This window comes from Triturus cristatus, chromosome 1_2, assembly GCF_964204655.1.
Source record: "Triturus cristatus chromosome 1_2, aTriCri1.1, whole genome shotgun sequence".
Lineage (NCBI taxonomy): Eukaryota > Metazoa > Chordata > Amphibia > Caudata > Salamandridae > Triturus > Triturus cristatus.
In genome coordinates this window covers 348,229,496-348,251,962 of record NC_140580.1, presented here as the reverse complement: position 1 = coordinate 348,251,962, position 22,467 = coordinate 348,229,496, and the positions used below count along the sequence as shown (strand labels likewise).

The following is a 22,467-nucleotide window of genomic DNA, read 5'->3' as shown; positions in this document are numbered from 1 at the left end:
CGGCGTCTGTGTCGTAACCTGTAGAGGAGGTCGACTGCTATGAGGGCCGGGATGACACGTAGGTTCGGGTCCATGTCTGTCCGTCGCGTGCAGGTACTCCTTGTTCGCGTCGTCCTGATTTCCCGGCAGTTTTTGGCTGCCGGAAAATATTCTCCGTGCGGGATGACGTCGGTGCGAATCGTGCTTCCTGGTTCGTGAATGGCAGGCTGCGTGCGTCCCGATGTCACGTCGGCGCTTTCCCGGATCACATTTGTGTGTATATTTTCGTCGGTCGGTGTTTTGTACGATTCGTACGGAAATAGTATTTCCGTGCGAATTGTACTTCCATGTTTGTATCTTGTTACGACCGGGTACGCGTCGGACGGGGAATATGCTCCGTCCGACGGTTCGTACCCGGTTTTTACAGGATCGTAATCGGCACCTTAATATTTCGAATCTTGGCTCTATGGGTTGGTTGGTTTGGCAGACCAGTGCAGATGCATGCCAAATGCGTTTCCATAACAGGGCTTCAGGTTACACATAGGATAAGCCTGAGCCACGATTTTCAACTACACATTCAGTTACAACGTATTCTGTTGAAAAAGTATGTCAAACTTGGTTACAACACTCTACCCTAGCTTCTTTTAAACAGCATTTGTCAATGTTATCAAAAGATGTGGATTTATCAGACTTCAGAAAAGGCCCGATTGGCCCTAGGCTTAAACGATGGATAGATGCAGTTTACAATGAAATTTGGAAATTGTCTCAAATTGAAGCCGCTTCACGTTTAAGGGCTATAGACCAAGCTAATCTTGACAAAGTTCTTGCTGTGGTAGATAACAGTATTAATACCCATTCTTCCAGGATATACACATTGGACAATATTGTTTCTTCTGTTGTTGATATTGTACAGGATGATGTATCTGTGTTATATCATGGTCAGAACTAATTACGCTCTATTATGCAGTTAGCATGGACCTTGCAGACGCTTAAAATGGGTCGAGTGCCATGGGACTATGTAAACGCGTCCTTTTTGTTTTTGCCTTTTAATTTGACTGAAAGACAACAGTCTATGTCCATGGAAGATGCCACATATACCCTTTTACAAATAGAAAAATTAGACCCTTTACCGTTTTCAGTAGTGGAAACAAACTCTGCTGTTTGGCTTGTTCATGGGGTTATAACACTGCCGTTCTCCTTATTTAAATTTACATCATCCATGAAAATTTTCCCCAAGGCCGCTATGAACCATTAGGAAATTCGTTCCTTCATGAAGTTTGGTCACTCCCCATCAAGTTTAGATGTTTGTGTGATGACACAGTGGTGTATCTGACGGGTGAATCTTGTGATTCTTCCATTGGACACTCCCTTGTGTGCAAAAATATACAATTGTACGGCGCTTGTAATTTAGAGGCGCCTAACTTAGCGTGCATTTTAAAAGGAAAACCTGTCCCCTTGATTAAACCAACATTCACACTGCTGTCTAACGGCAGTTATTTACTTCTGAATAATGAAAAATGCTGCGGCATGTTAATAGGCATACCGTACATCTTTTTAGTGGGTGGGGTTAACCACATTGCTCTTAGGGTGTAAGATGGGTCCTCGGCATAACCACAAGGTGGATGCAGTCCTGACTTTCCCCCACCCAGTGATCTTTCCCAATTGCCTTTCAAGTGTATGTATAGCGATATCAGCTGGATAACCGTGTTACCAATCATGGTTGATGACTCCGATCGCGAGAAGGGTGACTAGAATGGAAGCAATAATTGATTTTGGCCTGTTTTGCATGGAACATGGCCTAAATTAAATAAAGGCAAGCATTCAGCCTTATAGAAATAACCATGCTGCCCCTTCATTAATATCAAAATGCATCCCCAAGAGTACAGATAGCACACATTACTGTCTATGAACAGGGCACTTTTTATTATAATTCCATGGGATTTGACTGCTGAAGGACGTTGTCAGCTGAACTTAAATTCCAACAAGGTGACAAAATCATATCAATATTCTTTTATTCATGTGTGGCCACTAAACTCATAGCATCCCCTCTCCTTTATGCTTCAACTGTCAGTGTATATTCCATGGGTAATATGTTGTGGTGTGGATCATTACATTAGCGTTTAGTACCACTGTGGTCATACCTAACTGAAAGTAAGGTCCATTTTAAAGTGCAGAATTGATAGGAGACCTGGGGAGTCACATTGGTCTTGCCATGAGCCCGCATGTGCTCCTCTGGTTATGGTCATGAGATGTGCAAAAACTGGTGTAAAAACTGATGGTTATCAGATCAGAAGAAATTGGGGGGGAGGTGGGGGGGGGTTCCACATAGTACTACACAGCCAAGCCATAAAACAGTTATTATTGTTTGATGAATTTATTAACGTTTCACAAGACCTAGGGACACCACAATGGAGAAGTCACATAATAAGACAAACGGAAGGACAGAACTGGGAGAAAGAGCAATGATTGATTATCAGAGAGAGTTTGAGATTATTCAGGATCATAAAGAGAAACAAACTAAGAGAGGGGACCATAATGAGAAAGAGAACTAGAGAGATGAGTGTGTACATTTGATAGAGAAAAGAAAAGTTCATTTTGACCAAGTGAAAGACGAAACATTCTGATAATAGTCAGACAGAGCGAGAAAGAGAGAGAGAGAGCAAGAAAGAGACAGAGCCAGAGAGAGAAAGAGAGAGAGAGAGAGAGAGAGAGAGAGAGAGAGAGAGTTTGTGTGTGGTTCCTGGTGGAACATTGTTACCTTCTGCTTATATCAACTGCTTGAAGATATTACCTCTATAGGCTAAGAATGAGCCTGGTAAGACTGACTTTTCTCCAGAGTATTACATGGTGTGCAGTCTTTTCTAATCATTACAAAGCCTGAGTAATAAGGGAGAGGTCCTGAGGCGAGGTCATGGTGAGAAAATATTGCAGAAAAGAGATAGACTTTAGTTCCCAGTACGGAGAATGATTTCAGAGGTGAGAGAGATCACGTGGGTGAGAGAAGCCACAAGGAGAAACATCACCAGGAGAGATGCCAGATTTGAGTGAAATGGCACAATGAAGGGTAGTTCGAAGAAGATAAAGACATTATTTTGCACATCAGAGACTTTAAGTTATCAACTTGTTTGTGTAGAAGGAATGCAATCTTCTTGTCCAGCTCTCACATCCCAGCATTTGTATCTGCAAGTGTTTATCATGCTCTTGTGTCATTTGTTGGACAGGATGTTGTTTATCCATGCATAAATGTTGGCTACTTTTGTATACACTCCAGGATACACTGACGCACAGCTGTAGCCCCAGGATGTAATTCCTTGCAGCACACCATTGCATATGAAGGGTCCACCGGAGTCTCCCTAGACAAAAAGAAGATTCATTATCAGAAGAAGGATGGCTATAGAAAAACTTAGAGTCTGATTTAGAGTTCGGTAGAAAGGGTACTCTGCAAACGTGAGGGAGTACATTGGCCATCAAACCCTCTGTCCACACGCCTCACTTAGGAGCTGATTACAATGGTGGACGGACTCCTGCCCGTCCACCATCGTCCCGGGGAGGGGACCCCCACCTATAAGGAGGCGGTCCCACAGGTGGGATTACGATGTGGCCGCCATCACGTCAGTTGCAAGTGCCATACTTAATATTGTGGCGGATGCTGCTGGCTGCAGCACCCACCGCAATGTTAAAAATGCACATCCTACATTTCCCTGCACTATGTGGCAGGCACCATGCGGTACCTGCCACATGGTGCAGGGAAATGTAGGGGGACCATAGGTGCCCCCTAAACCCAACACCGAAGTGCCCTGGTGAAAGGGGGGCCCGCTACGGGCTCCCAAAGTCCATCCCCGCCAGTCTTTCCATGCCAGGTGAACTGCCATGAAAAGGTTGGCAGGGGTGAAGCATCATACTCCCAACGGCGGTGCTTGATAGGTCCCGCTGCCATATATGGGACTACGCAGGCCTCTGCCGCACCGGTGGGCTCAAGGAGCCCGTCGGATGCTTGGCAGACGGATTTTACGACCGCCACTGACTAGCCCACCATTATAATTTGGTGGTTGGAAATGGCCTCACGATAGCGGTGATTGTGATCAGCCCCTTAGAGACAGGCAGACTGTTAGTATTCCGTTGACAGAGCCACCATTGGCTACGTCAATGGGATACTTCCCCCAATAGCCTGACAGGGTATGGGCAATTGGAGAAAGGACATTTCACTGTTTGCCCTATTCACAGTGGTCAGTGTAATGTCTTTTTTATTTCCCTGTCTGTCAACACCTGGGACTGGGAAAAACAATATTGACTCCCTACAGCCTGGAAGAAAACTCTCAGGATGTTGTAGTCATTATTTTTTTTTGTTTTTCAAAAACAATCTCCACTTTTGGAGGTTCTTTCTGAAAAACAAGACAATGTCTAAAGTTTGATGTACGGCAGTCTAAATCAACAGTGGCCTTACGCCAACATTTTAGTACATAGAAAGGAATTGCAGTGACGGCGGTTCTTTTGAATGTACAGATATGACCGCTGGATCCTGCAGGGTTAGTACCTGCGGGATGGTGGAAATATTATCCTCCACCATCCAGACATACACTACTGCATCTGTCGAACTCATAATCGGACCCAAAGACAGAAGAATGTATTGAGAGTATCCTACCTTGCAGGTGTCTTTGTTCTCCTCACCAGCACATATCATGTTTGCAGTTATTGCCCCTCGGTACCTCTGGTTACATAGGCTCTGGTTTACTACAGGAATATCAACTCCTTGAAGCATCTCTGAGAGTGCAAAGCCATTGGTCCTTGTTACTCCCCATCCATAAGCTGTGCATATTGGGACTTTGAATGTGCTTCCCTGTTTAGGCAGTGTGATTGGCTTCACAGCCACTGTCTGAATCACTTTAACATGAAGCTACAGAGAGAAGAAACTTTATGTAAGTTTTTCAAGAGGGTGCAAAAGAAGGTAGCATGAAGACAATACTAGTATGTTAAAAGGGGGCTTGCAGAAGTGTATAGCAAGGGGCACACATAAGGACATAGAGGTGGGCAACAATTTCATATCTCAAGGGCCAAGCATCAATGACCTGTGAAGAACAAATAGAAACACATAAGATACATGGTAGACACCAACATACAGGGTCAGGCAGAGACAGATGTACAGTATGAGACAATCACTAGCATAAAGCATGATGGGAAACACTAACATACTGCACTGAGAAAACACCAACATACTGCATGGGCCTTACATCAGCTTACTACACAGGAGAAAGCACACCTATATGGCATAAATAATATGTATCAGGGCTAAAACAACTGATGTAAGTAAGAGAGCAGATACATTGTATAGCTCATTATCTTCATGTTACAGCCAAATATAATGAAACTTAGAAGGTAAAGTGGTGCTCGCTATTCTGGTGGGGACACAAACTGTAGAGAAGCTGAAATTGTGCATTGGATGCTGGAATGGTGAATGATATTGTGACATGTCATGTGTACTACTGTGCTCTATGTACCTTATCATTTATACTTACTGTCTTCACTAGGTTTTGGGATGTCCAGTAACTTCATCCCCATCCAGAAATGACACTTGACACACAGCTCTGTAGTGCTAAAGCAGCGTCCCCTGTATGGGATGTTAATTTCACACCCTAGGAGATTAACAAGCTCAGGTTAACTCGAGACGTGTGAAATATACATGGATTCCGGGTTGTGCCCTGAGAATTCAGAAATACTACTTTCTATGGTAATCTATTTTTCTGGGTTGTGCTTCCCTGGTAATTTCTCGTTTTCCCCAGACTTTCATTTTAAGATTTTGGCTTCTTAAGATAGCCAAAATTTCCAATTGAATTTAAACAGATCCAAATTGTTCCAGAGGACTTTTTATTGCTGGTGGTGGCTGGTATTAACCCGCTCCACTGGAATTAAAAGTGTCCCTTTAGTAAAGCCATAAGAAGGAAAAGGATAGTGTATTGGGACAGCAAGGTATGTCCTTGGTAAACTAAAAGAATGAGTCAGTTTGAATGGAACCCAGTTTGAGAATATGGCACAGTATTCGCTGATGATCAAGGTTACCCGGTGGGCATCAGTTCTAGATGTTTGTGGTATTTGAGGATAGTTTGGGATAGGCAGGGTATGGTAGGATCACTTAGCTGTTGTTACAGGTGTCCTGGAGTCTGATCAAATGTGATGACCACAATAAGATATTAAAGATCAAACCTTTATTCTGCACACCAGAAAATCATGATCACGCTACACTAAAATTATACCAATGTAAGGCTGTGCTCCCTTGGTGTACCCTCCAACTGAGAAAATTCGATTTTCGATCGTGATCGAATCGATCCACCATTTTGTGCTCCGCCGCCATTTTGTGTTGCCCTCACTCAGGCAGCATGGTGAACAAAGTCTATTCTGCTTTTCCTGCAGCTTCGTGTCGAAATAAGCCTTCTGCCTCTATTTACAAAGCTGGTGTTAGGACTGGCCGAGTACACTAATCCCTGTCTGGTTTTTCTAATCCCCGTCTCAACTATCTGTTGGTTCACACTATTCTCTTCTGACTTTATCTTGTCGTCTGGCCTTCGCTGTCCTCTGCTAGCATTCTCTCGTTTCACAACTGTCCTCCAAAACACACAAACGTATCTCGCCACCTGCAAGTTGGTTACAGATCTGTTAATGAATTAGTTCGTGGGAGGGGTAACAAACACAGTCGGAGGAGAGGTTTCTTCGAGTTACTTGATACTTTATTTTCAAACTTTTCCTATTGGTTCTGTTCTGTTTTCCAACTTTTCTTATTGGTTCTCTATGTATGTATTGGGTGTGTTTTTGGTTAATGTATATTTCACCTATGTACTATAAAAGATTGTGTGCCACGGAGTGAAGTGGCAGTCTCCTGAGAACCTACCTCGTGTACTTCTGGGATAACTGTACTAGCTGCAGCTAATAAATCCGATCTTTTAACGCCTAACAGAGTGTCCCGTGTCTCTGTGTAGCTGAGCAGGAGAACCCCGGAGATTAAGGCGTACCCTGCGCTGCCAGGCCCATAAGGTTCTGGTTCTTCACAACCAGAGACACATGTATAAGACACCAGATAGCTGTACTCATATGAGGGCAGTCCTAAGGTGCATGGACACTGAAACACACATTAACGCATCAATATTTAAAACCATGTTGTTTTACTTTCCAGTTTTAATTCTTTATCTTTAAACAATTCCAAAGCAGCATGCAATGTGAACTATCATTGCATCCTTCAAATTAATCCAATATACCCATTACAATAACTTCATGAATGTCATCATCATTGTTTGTTTTGTTGCCTCAATGCATTACGGACCGCCCAGGTACTTGATATGGGGGACATTATTCTGTTACTTTGGTGTCTGAGAATATAAACACAAAATTGAATCACTTACTAATCATCAACCAAAAAATAACATTTATCAAATTACAAAGCAATACAAAGTAGGCTTCCTATATAATGCAAAAAGAACTATTGATGGACAGAATACAGAACTATGTCATACATTCACCCGAAGAAAGAGATCTGGGCCTAAATCCATCGTTTTTTTGCTCACCATGCCATTCCAGTTTGGACCCAGCCATATGCAAATCAATCTTGACCCTATGCCCAATGGGAACAGTCCAGCCCAAACTGCCAGGCCAGGTCCTCCCTGGACTGGAAACAAGCATCCTAGGACCGGTTTCGGGGTTTCACTCAAACTGGGGTGGCATGGTGAGCAAAAGAATGATGTCTAAACTGGGGTGGCATGGTGAGCAAAAGAATGATGGATTTAACCCAGATCTCTTGACTTGGGGTGAATGTTTTGATTTGTTCTGCATTCCGTCCATCAATTGTGTGTCTTTTGCTTCCTATACAATGCAGCACAAATGCTAATACATATAATCTCACAACTCCCAGCCATTTGTAATATTTATTCATACGTATATGTATTTCCGTAAAGCAAACCTTTGAACTGCTATAAAAAAAAAGCATGATGTCTGCTCCTTGTCAGAAAACAAAATGCCTTTGTTGAGATATGATTGAAGGTAGTGGTCTATAAATCATCACATGGTTTGGTAAACAGTGGCAAAAGAGCCGGCAATATAACACGCATACTAGTTGGACTCTTAGCGTTTGGGAAATGTCTGATTGCTTAATGGAATTCCACCTGCTGCCTGTACTGATATAGCTCGTGTTCTGGGTGTTGTGCGCATTTTACGAGCTTGCGTTGAATAGCATGAGGGGCGTGATGACATGGACGGTATGGCCAAGGTGTGGCCATCTTTGAATGGCAGACAGCCATTACCGTAAAAAGTGTTCCAACACAACCTATATTATGCTAAAATATATTAGAAAGTGATGTGGTCAAAAGGGGTTTGGAGGACACACGACCGGAGGGAGGTCTGTCCTCTGGGGGTATTGTGGGAAGAGGCACAGTCTATAAGACTGTGCATCGTTTGGGGTACATCTTTTAGATGATGTAGCCCAAGAATATATAAGAGGCCATTTTGAGCAGCCACCCACCATTTTGTGGTAGATGTTCATGGTGGCAGCCCATTCCTATGTTGCCAAAGACGTTTTTCCTGTTTTTTTGCAGCAGATTGTAGTGTAGGTGAGCATTTCATCAGTAATATGTCTGAGGACAAGGTTGTCAGATGCTCTGTCTGTTGGAGGAGGTGGGGTGCCTGGATTTGATTGTGGGAGCCGGCGAAGCCTCTGCGCAGGGCCGGCCAGTGAGGCGCGCATCAGGCAGGGTAGCCGCTGCCATCATTGCATGCTCTCTGCCCTGTGGATGCAGTGCTGGCCGCTTCAAGGTAGGCAGTAGGGGCAGCTTGTTTGCGGGCAGAGTGACCCTTCGATGTTGGAAAGGTCGGGGTGCGGTGGTTCCGAGGGTCATGAGCTGCAGCGGGACAGCAGCGGAAGCATTGTGATTGGCACCCCCGCTAGGGCTCTCGGCCCGCAGGAGAGTTGCTTATACTGGAGGCAGTGAGGGGGGTGGGCACAATTGTGGACTTTTATGCCGGAGGCCTGGGGGACACTGGGCTTAATACTGCGTATGACGCCTGCCCAGATCTGGACATTGATCGAGGGGGAGAGGGGCAGTAGGCCCAGGTTGTTGGGTGAGGGGGTCAAAGGACTTACAGGGGGAGAGAGGCGAGACTGAGATAGAGTTGGGGTTGAGAGGAATGAGTGGCCAGAAGATAGATCCCAACTCAGCAGGGGACACCCTACAGTGTAACAGAAGGGTGTCAGATAGCTCCGACAGTGGGTGTTGGATAGCTTCCGAAAGCACAAAAAATCCTCTAGGGGATTGTTTGATGTGTCCAAACCCATTGTCAGAGATTATTGCCTTATTCAAGTACCTTCCTCTAGTGCCCGTATCTTTTATATGTAAATAATGTCCAGAAAAGGAATTTGCTGACCAGATTTAGGCTGGGGTTATTTCGCTGGTTGATATGCTTCCATTTGGCCCAATATTTTCTTAAAACTATTACTACTTGTCCTTGTGATGAACAGTCGAGCCAAACTATTTTACATTTTGTTTTTTTTGTCAATTTTACCTTCCATTTACTAGGAAATTTTTACTACCACTTCTGCGCAGGTAAAGCAGCTTTTTATTTTCTCCTGCAACTTAATGACTGTGACGTTTGCTTTGCTGTTGCGAGCTCTCTAAAGTGCACCTTAGCAAAAAGAAGGAGTATGTTGTTTTAATATCAATGCACTTTATCAGCTCCTGTATTTATTGTATTAGTATTGCTGTTAAAATGCTTATTGTTGCTGCTAACTCTTTAACAAGACTGATTTTAATATTTAATGCTGCTAAACTATACCTGCTGCTATTCAGTTCATCTGCACTGCCACATTAGCTACACAATCAAACCATTGTCTTTGCCTGCGGTCTTTCGTATTTTAAATGGAAATTGTAATTGTAATTTTCTTAAATGAGTTTGATTTTAATGTTGTTTGATATTATGTGTACCTTTTATGACCTTTCTTCGGAAGGTTGAATAAAGAAACAATTGATGAACAGAAGGGGTGGTATATGCCCCTTCCAGAGCTGGCAGTGGGGAACTAGCATTGGGGCAGTCAGAGAGGCTGGGGGGTCGGCTGTGGTGTCAGATCTCAGGTATCCCTGGAGATGTGGGACTGGGTAGAGGGGGCGCTGAGAGGTCTGCAGGCACAGTGGAAAGAAGGTTTGCCTTGGAGGGGTGGGTCCCTTCCTGGGCAGAGTTGGGTAAGAGAGCAAGGGGGGGCAAGAGGCTTCAGGGCACATGTATGTTGCCAGTGCAGCAAAAATGGGTCCAGCCTTGGTCCTAGTGGTCGTAAGGCTAGAATAAATTGAGAATAAAGGTCAGGAGGAGAATATGGTGGTAGTTAAAAGCCTCCCTCAGTGAGTATATTCGCGGTGGTCGGAGAGGAGTAAAAACGCAGGCGCAGGGAGATCAGTGCAAGCGCATACAGAGCCAAGGAAGGGTTGGCATTCACATGTGGGGCAGAGAGGAGTCAAGTGATAGGGTTCAGGTAGTAGGGGCTATTGGGTCTTGCACACAGAATCTATCCTCTTTTTTGCAGGTCTCAGGACATCAGCAGACAGTGGACTTGGAAGAGCAGAGTGCAACTCACCCACCCCGAGGTGAAGCAAAGACATGGTGCAGAGCGGCCAGATGGTCTGCCTCATGGGACCTGGACTTAACTGACACAAGGTCCGGTGAGGCCTTGCCAGGGCACATGGAGGACAAGCGCAGAACGTCACTGCAGTCTGCAATGACGGAGTTTCTGGGAGAGTTTGGTACTGCTCCCCCCAGGGGAAAGCAGACAGTTACCCCACGGCAGGGATCCATGGGCCACATGAGGTGGCAGTTTTTAAATGCAAGTAATGGTTGGATGATTTGTGGGACTGAGTGGAGTTGGATTATGAGGAGGACAGTCTCAAGGAGGGAGAGATTGACAATGTGTGGTGGGTGCTGCAGAATAGAGGTGGTGGCTGTACCGTGTAGGGCAATCTGACGGGGGGAGTTTGTTAACCACTCTCTGAGTAGTATTTTTCAGGCCATGCAAAAGGTATCCACAAGACCCACGGACACCCGGTTGGTGAAAAGGCGGGTTTCATTGGCAAGGTGGAAGGCTTCAGAGCAGGCACCCACCTTAATGCCAGGTAAGAACTTAGAAGTCACGAGGTTAGGCCCCAGTGATGGTGTAAACAAGAGTAGATGCTTGGTGTGGGAGGAAGAGGATTCCAGACTACGAAAGGGGAAATATGAGTAGGACACAAGGATAAGCTCCATTGGCAGGGCAATTGGGTAAGAGAATGCTTGAAGGTTGGCCAGTGAACAGGGTCGTTCAGGACCAAAGCGGAAGCCGCTAATGTGGCAGGTCTTATGAAGGGTATTGGTTTATTGCCAGACATTTGCAATTTAGAATGGGAAACTATCTTATTTTCTACTATGATGATGTGGATGTTGTTTGGAGTATTTAGTGTTAGAATTGCTTGGAGGCAGAGATAGTAGGGGACTCCTATGGTAGGAAGTGGGGTTCCAGGAGACAGGGTAGAAATCTGGCTGAGCCATTCAAAAAACGGATCAGAGGTTGATGGGAACAACAACTGCACTTCTGCTGGTGTACGCTATGGAGTGTTTCTGCCTGGCAGCCTAGGGTAGAAAACTATGGGAGCAACGAGTGGACCCTCGGGGAAAATTTCAGGCATGGCCAAGTCTGTGGCTGCATTCCAGCTGTTGGCAATATTGAGGAAAGCAATCAATACTTTGGGGTTAGTAGCTACAGGCTATGGTGCACACTCATTTCGCATCGAGACGACTACGGAGGCGGGCACAAGGGGCTCGTCCAGAGAGAGAATATTGGGCCTGGGGAGATGACCATCCAATTTTTTCAAGCTGTATGCCAGATATGGCGTGGGAGAGTGCTGAGTGACCTTTCGCAGCATTCTCCCTTACTCTTGTTTTCCATTTCAGGTTCTATTTGGGGGAGAATGCTGACTTGACGGTATTGATCGTGGGGCAATTTTTAATGAAATGGACTGACCGGGAAGCTGGCAAGAGTGGTCATGGACGTAATCTCAGGTTTGACCTGAATGCTCTTTCAGTTTTTTGGCGTGGTGGGGGGCATGTGTTGGAGAGAGCTGCTTCCATCCCTGAACTGACTGATTCAACATGAAGGTGTTGTTATTACATTTAAGTGAAAATAAAATGGTCCTGGAAATGGGCTTGTCGTTATTGAGGGCAATGAAGAAGTATCTGAAGGAGGTCAAAGCGAAGTGGTCATGGTGTTCTGTGGCGTGGACGGAATTCATTGGCGTGGACGGAATTCATACCTATGAGGATTTGGAGGTGTGCTTGCATGCCAGCAGCAATCGATAAGGCGAGAAAGAAAGCTAATAAAGAGATGCAAATGTTTTGCAGGGACGAAGAGCAAGGCTTGGTTGAGCATTTCGACTTAAAGAATGATATGGTAGATTTTTTTTTGTGGCATTGGGGAGCATCTTTTAAGGTAAGGGATGGAATTATATTTATTGGATGTTAAGGAATTTTTTACATGAACAGGAGAATAGATAGATGAACTGGTCAGGTGGGAAGCAGAAAAAGTAAAGTTAGTGCCTTTTTTTGGTGGTAGTTGGCCCACAAGTTTGCAATGGTTTAGATACAGTTGTTTTTGTTGACACAGTCAAACCAGGCTGAAAGGTAGGGTGTGAACAAGGTCACATCAGACTGAGGCAGGAAGTTAAACGTTATGTTAATGCCGGAATCCAGTATATCATGACGTACATAATTACTGTGCTACTTTAGGTGGGGGTGGGAAATTTGGTGTGGGAGTAGGAATGCCCATGTGGACTGGGCAAACCTGAATGATAGATCAGAATCTCAGAGCACAAGAATAATATCACGAATTGTAGCAACCACTCCAGTGCAATAGTACATTTCATTTAAAACAAAAAATAATTTAAAAAAACAAATAAATAATAACAAAAAAAGGTTAGAAGGGTTTGGCTCGGTATGGTTGGCAGTGTTATCCTAGGCTTAAATACTGCCAGAGAAGCAGACATCTAAACAGAGCAGATTCAGAATGTCAGTGGCATAACAGGGCGTTCCATGCATAAGAGCTACCCTCCACCTAAACTTGGGAACTACCCAGATATCCCTGCTTCCTTTTGTGCATAATTTTTGCAGCACTCAAAGCCTGATCTCAACTCCACATCTCTGAACCTTGAAGATATATCTAACATCACGTTATATAGAGGTGGAGTGAAGTATAGTAAACCTAGATTTACCTCCATAAACAGACCCTGGCAATATTTGGGCAATGATATTTTTGCGGCAATATTTTTGCAGCAGGATATTTTTGCATAATATTTTAGTGCCTCACTGTTTTGACGAAGTTATCAAGAGAATCACTGTTGGCACTGTTGCTAATGGTGCCTGAGTAAGTAAGTGTTGTACTGACTGACCTGGCACTGTTTGTGACTCAGTAATTGTTCCAGTCACACTAATTTGAGATCTATCATACAGGAGTTAATCCTATCATGTGTGCTTGTTAGTTTTCAACTGAATCATATTTGACTTTCTTGAGTAATATTAGTATATTAAGAATGTCCTCTTTAATTTTGTAGTCCTCTACTACGAACAGCGGAGATTTTAAGGGCCCAATTCCGAACTCAGTCGGAAGGGCTCTGAATCGGATTCAGATTAGGACTTGCCTAAACCGATCCGGAGCCCTTATTTCCGACCGAATCGTTCACAGTTCAAAACAACCAAATACGATGCCTGGAAACTATAAGCACTGACCAAATCGATTCCGGAAGGCATTCAGACAGGACAAGCCTTTTGGATCTGATTTGTGCAGCTCTATGGACTTGGTTTTCCGAATGAGCGAGTACGATGAACGATTCGGACAGCTTTTCCTTTTCGGTGTGACCGGAACAAATCGGCTGCCGGAATTGGTCTTTGGGGACCTGTAGCACTCCCCCCTTCACCCAGGGCCCCGGAATCGGGCCCATTGGGGCACCCATGGATCCCCTCTTCCCAACCATGCACAGTGTGGCAGGCACCAATGGGTGCCCGCCACAGGGTGCTCGATTATCCCCAACCCCTCTTTTTGTCAATGCAAGCCTGTGTACGCGTTCGGTACACTGGCTACCATTGAAGTCAATGGGATTCCAACCAAATCGTATCCGTATGCATTCAAATGCATCATACTCATTTGGTCGGACTCCCCGATCCGTGTCATATAGAAAGCATTCCCGATCGAGTCGTCGGTATGCTTTCCGAAAGAAATCGGAATTGGGCCCTAAGTGTTTGTTGTTGAAGACTTATTACATTACCTACACTTAAAGTGCACCTTGGGTCAACCCATTGCTTATTATTTTCCTGGCTATATTGCCAATCTCATTTGCTTCCATCTTTCCTTTCTCTTCTGTTTATACCTGTAACATAACTTCTTTGACATTCTTTTGACTGGATGACTCGTATTTTCCAATGACATAAATCGTGGAAGTATTTTTTTCTTTTTCGTTAAGTACTCAAAAGGACTGCATTTTTTTCTTTCTCTTTTCCATATACTACATCTCCGCTCACATCCCCAGTCTCATGTGCTCTACTTGTTGCACCTCTCCGCGTCCATCTATCAAAGGAAGCAACTGGTATATTTTTGCGAGGTGTGACAAACAATCGGACTTATCTTGGCTTTCTTTTATATCCTGCCTTTAACATGCTTGCATGAAAGCCCAGTCTTATAGGAACAAAGGCAGTGTTTGTGGCGCTAGGGGAGGGGCATGCAGCTGCAGTAATTCAGTCTGCCTTTGAGGCAGAAAATGTACTTAGAGCAGAGACAATGGAATTATGCGACTCTGTGGCTGCAGCTTTTTTTCACATAATTAGGCAATCGCTGCATTTGCCATACAATCCGTCATCTGCTACATAATCTACTGATTTTACCCCAAAAACATTTATTTATAGCTCAAATGGATCATAAGTTACTCAAAACATGGCAACATGTGTTCGCCCGTAGAGGAAGATCCTTTGCAAAAGTTAACTGGTCATCTTTCAGTTGTTTATTACTGTGTTTGGTTGTTAAACTGGTACTAATGAGGTAAAATCTTTACAGAGACTGTATTGCCACGAGTAAATAATCAAAAAATAATCAAGTAATACGGTCAACAAATTTGCTGCATAATTTGGCTTTTCTTGCCGCCCAATTTAGTTAACACTCTCGAGTCGTTTGGTGCTCTTCTGTCCCATAATTCCAGTGGCTGTACCTTAAAGTGACTGAAGACTCAGAAACTGCTCCAGAGGCTGCTGCAGGGCACCAAACCGCTGGGAGTATGTGTTCCAGGTCCTAGTCATGTGCAAAGTATTTGGCAAGAAATTTTCGTTTAACTTCCTTCACTTTCTCAGACAGCTGGCATGTTCTTTTAAGTACCTACACCTGGTCCTTCTTACGCTGGACCATGCGCAACAGTCTTTTTACATTCTTTTCAGAGCTCCCTACATTAAATGTTAAAAATAAACCTTGCCCTATGTAAAGATTGAATATATTGAATGCAATATTCATGTTCGAGATGCCTTAAATTATGGTTTTATTTTTCTCCAGAATTTTGATATTGTTTTCATTTACTTTATAAATAAGCACTGGCAAAGCTCATAGCTTAGCAGTTGCATTATAAAGGAGAAACCTATTGGCTTTGCCAATGCTTACTTTATTTCAGGTTAAGGGCATGAATGTTCTGACCCATCTTTATGGTATATATGGCAGTGATTGTCCTGTGGCATTGAAATGCTTATCCCATGCGGGTGGGGAGGGTGCATGTTGGCATGTGACATTATGCGTCATGCCCTCATATGATAACAAAGTACAGCAACACTGAACTTTAAGAATTTGTGAATTTTTGGGATGGCTGGGGCATAAAATCTGGCATGAAGTTAAATGAAGAATGTATACTAATATGATTATTTACAATCTAGTCTATAGAATAAAACATTTAAGTGCATTTTTAAATTCAGTATACTGATTTTAACAGTATTCACCAAGCTGAAACAGAGGGTAATAAACAAGAGCTGGTTCTAAGGAAAACAAATGTACATCCTAAATCTTGACGATTGCGAGAAGCTGTGTCACCACTTACTGTTAGTACCATCCATCGTGCTCAGGTAACAGAACATATGCAGAGGCCGTTTTGAGACTTAGGGGCTCATTACGGTGGCGGAACGATCGCCACCGCCGGGCCGGCGGTGACGATCGTTCCGCCATTACAATGAGATTTACCCTCCGCCATATTAGGATGGCGGTGGTATCGCAGCGGACGCAAAGTCCGTCCGCCGCTTTTCCGCCAGAGCCAATCGTAACGATTGCCTGGCGGATGGAGCAGGACCACTAGTATGGTGGCAGTGCCTGGTAGGCACTGTCTCCCATATTAGGATGTGGGAAATGAAAGGCCTTTCCGTGGCAGCGATGCCGCCATGGAAAGGCCGGTGAGGATTGGGTCTAGGGGCCTGTTGCGGGCCTCCCTAGTGTCTGGGGTAGGTGGGGTGCACTTGAGGGGTACCTATGGTACCCCCATACATTTCACTGCACCAAGTGGCAGGCACCGTGTGGTGCCTGCCATGTGGTGCAGTGAAATGCTAGACATGCGATTTTAACATTGCGGTGGGTGCTGCTGTGCACCCGCCGCGATGTTAAATTTCAGAATGCGACCATCATGGTGGCGGTCGCATCCTAATTCGTGGTGCGGGACAGCCGCATGTCTGGCAGCCGGTCCAAACACCGCAGGGATGGTGGGCGGACTCAGGTCTGCCCGCCATCCTAATGAGCCCCTAAATTCCTACCTATTTATGCTGCAAGACTACAGTAGGGATGTGAGATGCAGATTCACCGCATTGTGTAAACAGCGACTGCAAAACCAGTGAATCACTACTGAAAAAATGAAAACTTTGTCATAAGCCCAAAACATTGAGAAAAGCTACCAGCTCTGTAGAGGTAGGCCCTCTCTCTAGATAGGATGAGCATGCACTATTTGGTGCATTGTGCAGCATGGTGTGGTTGGCTGCAGAGAAAGGAAATGCAGTGTTTTTCACTGTAGAGACAAAGGAAGAGGACGTTTACAGTGAGTAGGAAGCCTTATCCTCGTAGCCCAATGGCAGGTCACCTTTCAACATGTAATAATTTAATACTGCTGTCCCATGTTGAATGATCAATGGATGTACATCAGGGGCGAGACCTCTGGACTGGTGAGTTGATTCTAGCACATGGTGTCATAGCAGTGCTGCCGGCTTGCAATCTCGAGCCTCGGGGGAGTGAAGGTGGCAGACCAGTCTTCCCCTGGGGAACATCGCGCAGGCCGGAAGGACAAAGTGGGGAGGGGGTAAAGGGAGTGGGATGAGGGGCAGGAATAGGGTGGGCTATACAGGTGTCGGGAGAGGAGGATCCGACCTCTCCTGACACCTAGCACCACCGGGTAGGGCAGTTTAAGTTAGACAACCCACCCACCATACAGGTTGTAGGAAAAGGGTACGGGTGATGCTTTAGCGTGGCAGTTTAGGACAGGTTGCGGGAAATTAGACGTAGAGGTACTTTGGAGGGGTGGTGAGTCACATATGGACGTATCCACCTCTCGGGGGGGGTACACAGGTGACGGATGGTGGGGTGCGGGATGCAATGAGCAATGGAAGAAATTCAAGAGATGATGTTTAGAGGGCAAGTGAAGGTGAGAATGGGGGATATGTAGGAGGTTGCAGAGTGGAAAAGAGAGTGTGAAACAGATGAGATGGTTTGTGTATGGCTGGGGAGGAGCTGTATGGTTACGATAAAAGTTATATATTATTTGCATTGATGGTTTGTTGATAAAGTTAACTGTTGCAACCTTGTCCTAATAAAATGGCCTTTTACGCTTCAAGTAACACCGTGGAGTGTAGTTATTGCGCTAGAAGCTCCATGCAGCATTAGCTGTCCAGTGTCTGTTGGAAGACCCAGGGGTCTTTAAGACAATTACTTCATGCATTCCAGAAGGGGCAGGGGCCAGTCTCAGGGAGCAGACAGTCAAACCAACAAACCACTACAGGTGCTGATGCAGGCTCTTCCCAGCGTTTTAAGCCAGGGAGCAGGGGTTGATCTGAGGTCAAGCTTGCTCAAGTGGCTCAACCAGGCCATGGGTGCTCTCATCCTCCACTTCAAGTCCTCAGGCATCCAAGATTTTCCAACCCTGAAAAGGCCCTTGCTCTTGAAAGCATCGTCTCACCTTCAATATTTCTTCATTGATGGCAAAGGATATCATCCATGATGTCAGATGGCGGTGGATGAATTCTGGGACTGATAGACGATTCTGTGGATGGTGGCCCCCTTAATCAGAGCTAAGGACTACCTACTCAAAATGAGCCTTAAAAAAGATGTTGAAATTCCATTTGGTCGTAAGTCCCTCATATCTTTTTCAAGCACCATCTCCTCAATTTAAAAACAAAGTGCCTCCAGTGGCGACTATATGTCGATATGTTGGGAATTAGTGACAAGAAGATACCACTCCTAAGGCAATTATATGGGGACCTTTTGGAAATCAGTTGCATAATGGATGTGGATGAGAATATTGCATAACAGTCCAAGACTGAAGTTCAACCCACAAATGAATTTGGCTTGTTCCGAGCATTTATGAACCTCCAAAATGTTTTTGACTCATTTGGTTTGGACATCTTATACATTCCAATCCACTTGGCTTCACTCCAGTCAATCTTGGCTTTCTATGTTTCTTGTAATCTTTTTTGAACCTGGAAATTGTGACGAGGTGAGTTTTATTAGATGGATCTTTAGGCAGCTGTTACAAGATGCTCTGACGTTGGAGCTTTTTGACCCACAAGTGCACCAGGCTTTTAGTTTCAGTTTCAAAGAACCTACCTTACAATTATGGTCAGTGGGTGTGAAGCAGTGTTTAGCTAGACTGGAAAAACACAGTCATATTAACAAATTTCAATACCAGCAGATGCAAATTTAACACTCTGGTTGGAAAATGTAGGGATTTATAGTAGTTTATGAGGAGACACATATTTTTTTTAAACCCACATAGTCTTCTGGAGCCTACCCAGGATTCTATACTACACACTATATTGTGTACTGCTTTTGTGATCTAAAGAAAAGAGCAACATATCACCTGTACAGGTGAGTCACTCTCAAGCTGGGGGCCGACATCAAAGTTCTGAATGTTTGAAAAAGTGTGGAGACTTACAAACAGAGCTATCTCCAAAAGATTTATGGGTAAAGGTACCTGGTAAGTCAGCTCTCAGTCCACTATTCAGAATACCAATTGGATACCTCTATGATCAGTTATCTAGTATATGGAGAGGTGTGGTGCAGGTGCCAGAGCGGCTCACTCTGGAGCGCAGGGCTCACGGTTCGATCCAGGCAGCAGCTCAGCACCATGTGACTCTGGGCAATAGCTCACCTAATCTCCCTAAAGTGCCTTGAAACCATTAAGGGGGTAATATGTTCCTGCTTTACAAATTTTAATTACTTTGCCTTTCATACTACCAGTTAACACACATGCATTTAAATATCCAAATCACCATTTGTGAGAAAATGTTTATTTCTATATCATACTTATAAATCCGCAATCCACTTAATTGCAAGAATATTTACTTGATTACGATTTTTGATTGGGGACTCTCAATAATAAGGTGGCTAGATAGGGTTTGGCAGATCAGAAGGACTGCTGTAAACTGGTGATTCTCTCAATCGTTCATACCTGTAGTTCCATCGCCTCACTTAGACACAGGAGGAACCACCATGTATCTTCCAGTGGGGCCTCATCATGTTTTTTTGCATTTGTCACCCCGAGTGGGTAGGGTATGCCCAGACGTGGGTCCCGTGCTCTCCATGCCACTGGAATCAAGCTATCCTGGCTGAAGAGGGGTGAAACCCCGAAACCGGTCCTAGGATGCTTGTTTCCAGTCCAGGGAGGACCTGGCTTGGCAGTTCGGGCTGGACTGTTCCCATGAGGCACAGGGTCAAGACTGATTTGCATATGGTTGGGTTCAAACTGGAACGGCATGGTGAGCAAAAAAACGATGGATTTAGGCCCAGATCTCTGTACTGGGGTGAATGTATGACATTGTTCTGCATTCTGTCCATCAACTGTTGTTTTTGCATTTGTCACCCCGAGTGGGAAGGGTATGCCCAGACGTGGGTACCGTGCTCTCCATGCCACTGGAAATCAAGCTATCCTGGTTGAAGAGGGGTGAAACCCCGAAACCGATCCTAGGATGCTTGTTTCCAGTCCAGGGAGGTCCTGGCTTGGCAGTTCGGGCTGGACTGTTCCCATGAGGCAGGGGGGCAAGACTGATTTGCATATGGCTGGGTTCGAACTGGAACAGCATGGTGAGCAAAAAAACGATGGATTTAGGTAGGCCCAGATCTCTGTACTGGGGTGAATGTATGACATTGTTCTGCATTCTGTCCATCAACTGTTGTTTTTGCATTTGTCACCCCGAGTGGGAAGGGTATGCCCAGACGTGGGTCCAGTGCTCTCCATGCCACTGGAATCAAGCTATCCTGGCTGAAGAGGGGTGAAACCCCGAAACCGGTCCTAGGATGCTTGTTTCCAGTCCAGGGAGGACCTGGCTTGGCAGTTCGGGCTGGACTGTTCCCATGAGGCACAGGGTCAAGACTGATTTGCATATGGTTGGGTTCAAACTGGAACAGCATGGCGAGCAAAAAAACAATGGATTTAGGCCCAGATCTCTGTACTGGGCTGAATGTATGGCATTGTTCTGCATTCTGTCCATCAACTGTTGTTTTTGCATTTGTCACCCCGAGTGGGAATGGTATGCCCAGACGTGGGTCCCGTGCTCTCCATGCCACTGGAATCAAGCTATCCTGGCTGAAGAGGGGTGAAACCCCGAAACCGGTCCTAGGATGCTTGTTTCCAGTCCAGGGAGGACCTGGCTTGGCAGTTCGGGCTGGACTGTTCCCATGAGGCACAGGGTCAAGACTGAATTGCATATGGCTGGGTTCAAACTGGAACGGCATGGTGAGCAAAAAAACGATGGATTTAGGCCCAGATCTCTGTACTGGGGTGAATGTATGACATTGCTCTGCATTCTGTCCATCAACTGTTGTTTTTGCATTTGCCTCATCTTTCTCCACCAGCAGAAACTCTTGACCCTATGCCCCATCAGCCAAAAGGCTGCCAGTCGCAGTGGTGCTCACTTGCTGTTTTTAAGGCAAAGCTACTTTTTCCTTCCTGAGTCCGCTAGTCAATGCATTTTCCACCATTTACAAGTTTGTTTACGTGATAACCTTGGCCGACCTGTTTCAGTGTAAATAATGCTATGGTTTCTTGACTGATTAGAGGATTATGAGTATTCAGATCTGGAAAATGATTTAAATGAAGAATTAGATCCAGCCTGTTGTCTCCTCCTTTCGACAGCAACAAAGGTGTTGGGGTATTCCAATCAGATAATTGGCCTAAGTGCTCCTTTGGATCTGGGAAGAGGCAACACAGGTTCTCTTAGCAAGAATGTAATTGTAGTGATTTAGATTTTTGTCATACAATGGCTCAAACGAAGGACATCAGTTTAAAAGTCAGATTAGATGCAACTAGTCTTCTACCACTTAATAGGTGAATAAAGTTCTGATAAATTTAGTGGGTGTCGAAAGCAGGGAGGCAGCAGTAGTCTGGGTGTCTACATGCGCTCTAAGAGCAACAGGAGCAATTGCTGAACCTCTGTTGGGCCTGCATTGCCCAATGTTTTAAAAAGAAACGCTGGTTTCTAGCACTAGTTATATGGACAGAGGCAGTATTGAAAAACACATCTAAACCCCTTTTCCAAATAAAAGCCATAGTGAGAAGATAAGCTTTGATTTACTTGAACCTAGTCTGTATAGTATATTCAATACTCTGGGGCACTTTAAAGTCCGGTGCGAATCAAGCGGTTTTCTTAGCCTTCAACATTTCCTGCAGTTTGTTATGTTTTTTTCTTTTAAGAGCATCTAAAGAGGTAGTGTCCTTGTAGATGTACCCACTGGTAAAGAAGAGCTGCAGTTCCTATTGATATCAGATTCTTAAAATGCCTCACTAACTAGCTTCCCTTTACTCCATTTATTATGCGCCAATTGGACCTCAAACTTGTTCTTACATTGCTTATGTGTTCTCCATTTGATCTGTTTCACAGTTGTCTTTAAAGTTACTAACATTTAAGGCGGTCTTTTTGGTCGCTATAACATCAGCAAGATGTTTCAGTGAAATACAAGCCTTATCTGTAAAGCCTCCATTTACTTTCTTCCCAGACAAGCTGGGGTTGAGAACTAGGCTGCCTTTCTGCCAAAGGTGGTTACCCCCTTCTTCCTAACCCTGCCCATTCCCCTTTCAGCGTTCTAAGCTTCCCACATCCAAAGACTGAGGAAGAAAGACTTCACTGCCATGACCCAAAGAGAGCAGTCAGCTTCTACATGGACAGGACTAGTGAATTTAGGCTGAATGACCAGGTTTTTGTGGGACATGTTGGAAACATGAAGGGTAAGTC

The 22,467-nt window shown here is 44.7% G+C and overlaps 1 protein-coding gene across 2 annotated transcripts in view; it reads right to left on the bottom strand.

Moving 5' to 3' along the window:
• Positions 1-22,467, bottom strand: part of LOC146867306 (trypsin-like) — a 97,364-nt gene that overhangs the window by 8,321 nt on the left and 66,576 nt on the right. The window contains exons 5-6 of one of the 2 annotated variants that reach the window (XM_085614894.1): positions 4,622-4,873; positions 2,357-3,332 (exon numbers count right to left, since the gene is read on the bottom strand). The exons of the other annotated variant lie outside the window; for it this stretch is intronic. Coding sequence (XP_085471020.1) covers positions 3,186-3,332; positions 4,622-4,873 — 399 coding nt within the window. The 3' untranslated portion in view covers positions 2,357-3,185. Of the gene's footprint in view, positions 1-2,356; positions 3,333-4,621; positions 4,874-22,467 lie in introns of those variants that run through there. 2 annotated transcript variants of the gene reach the window in all.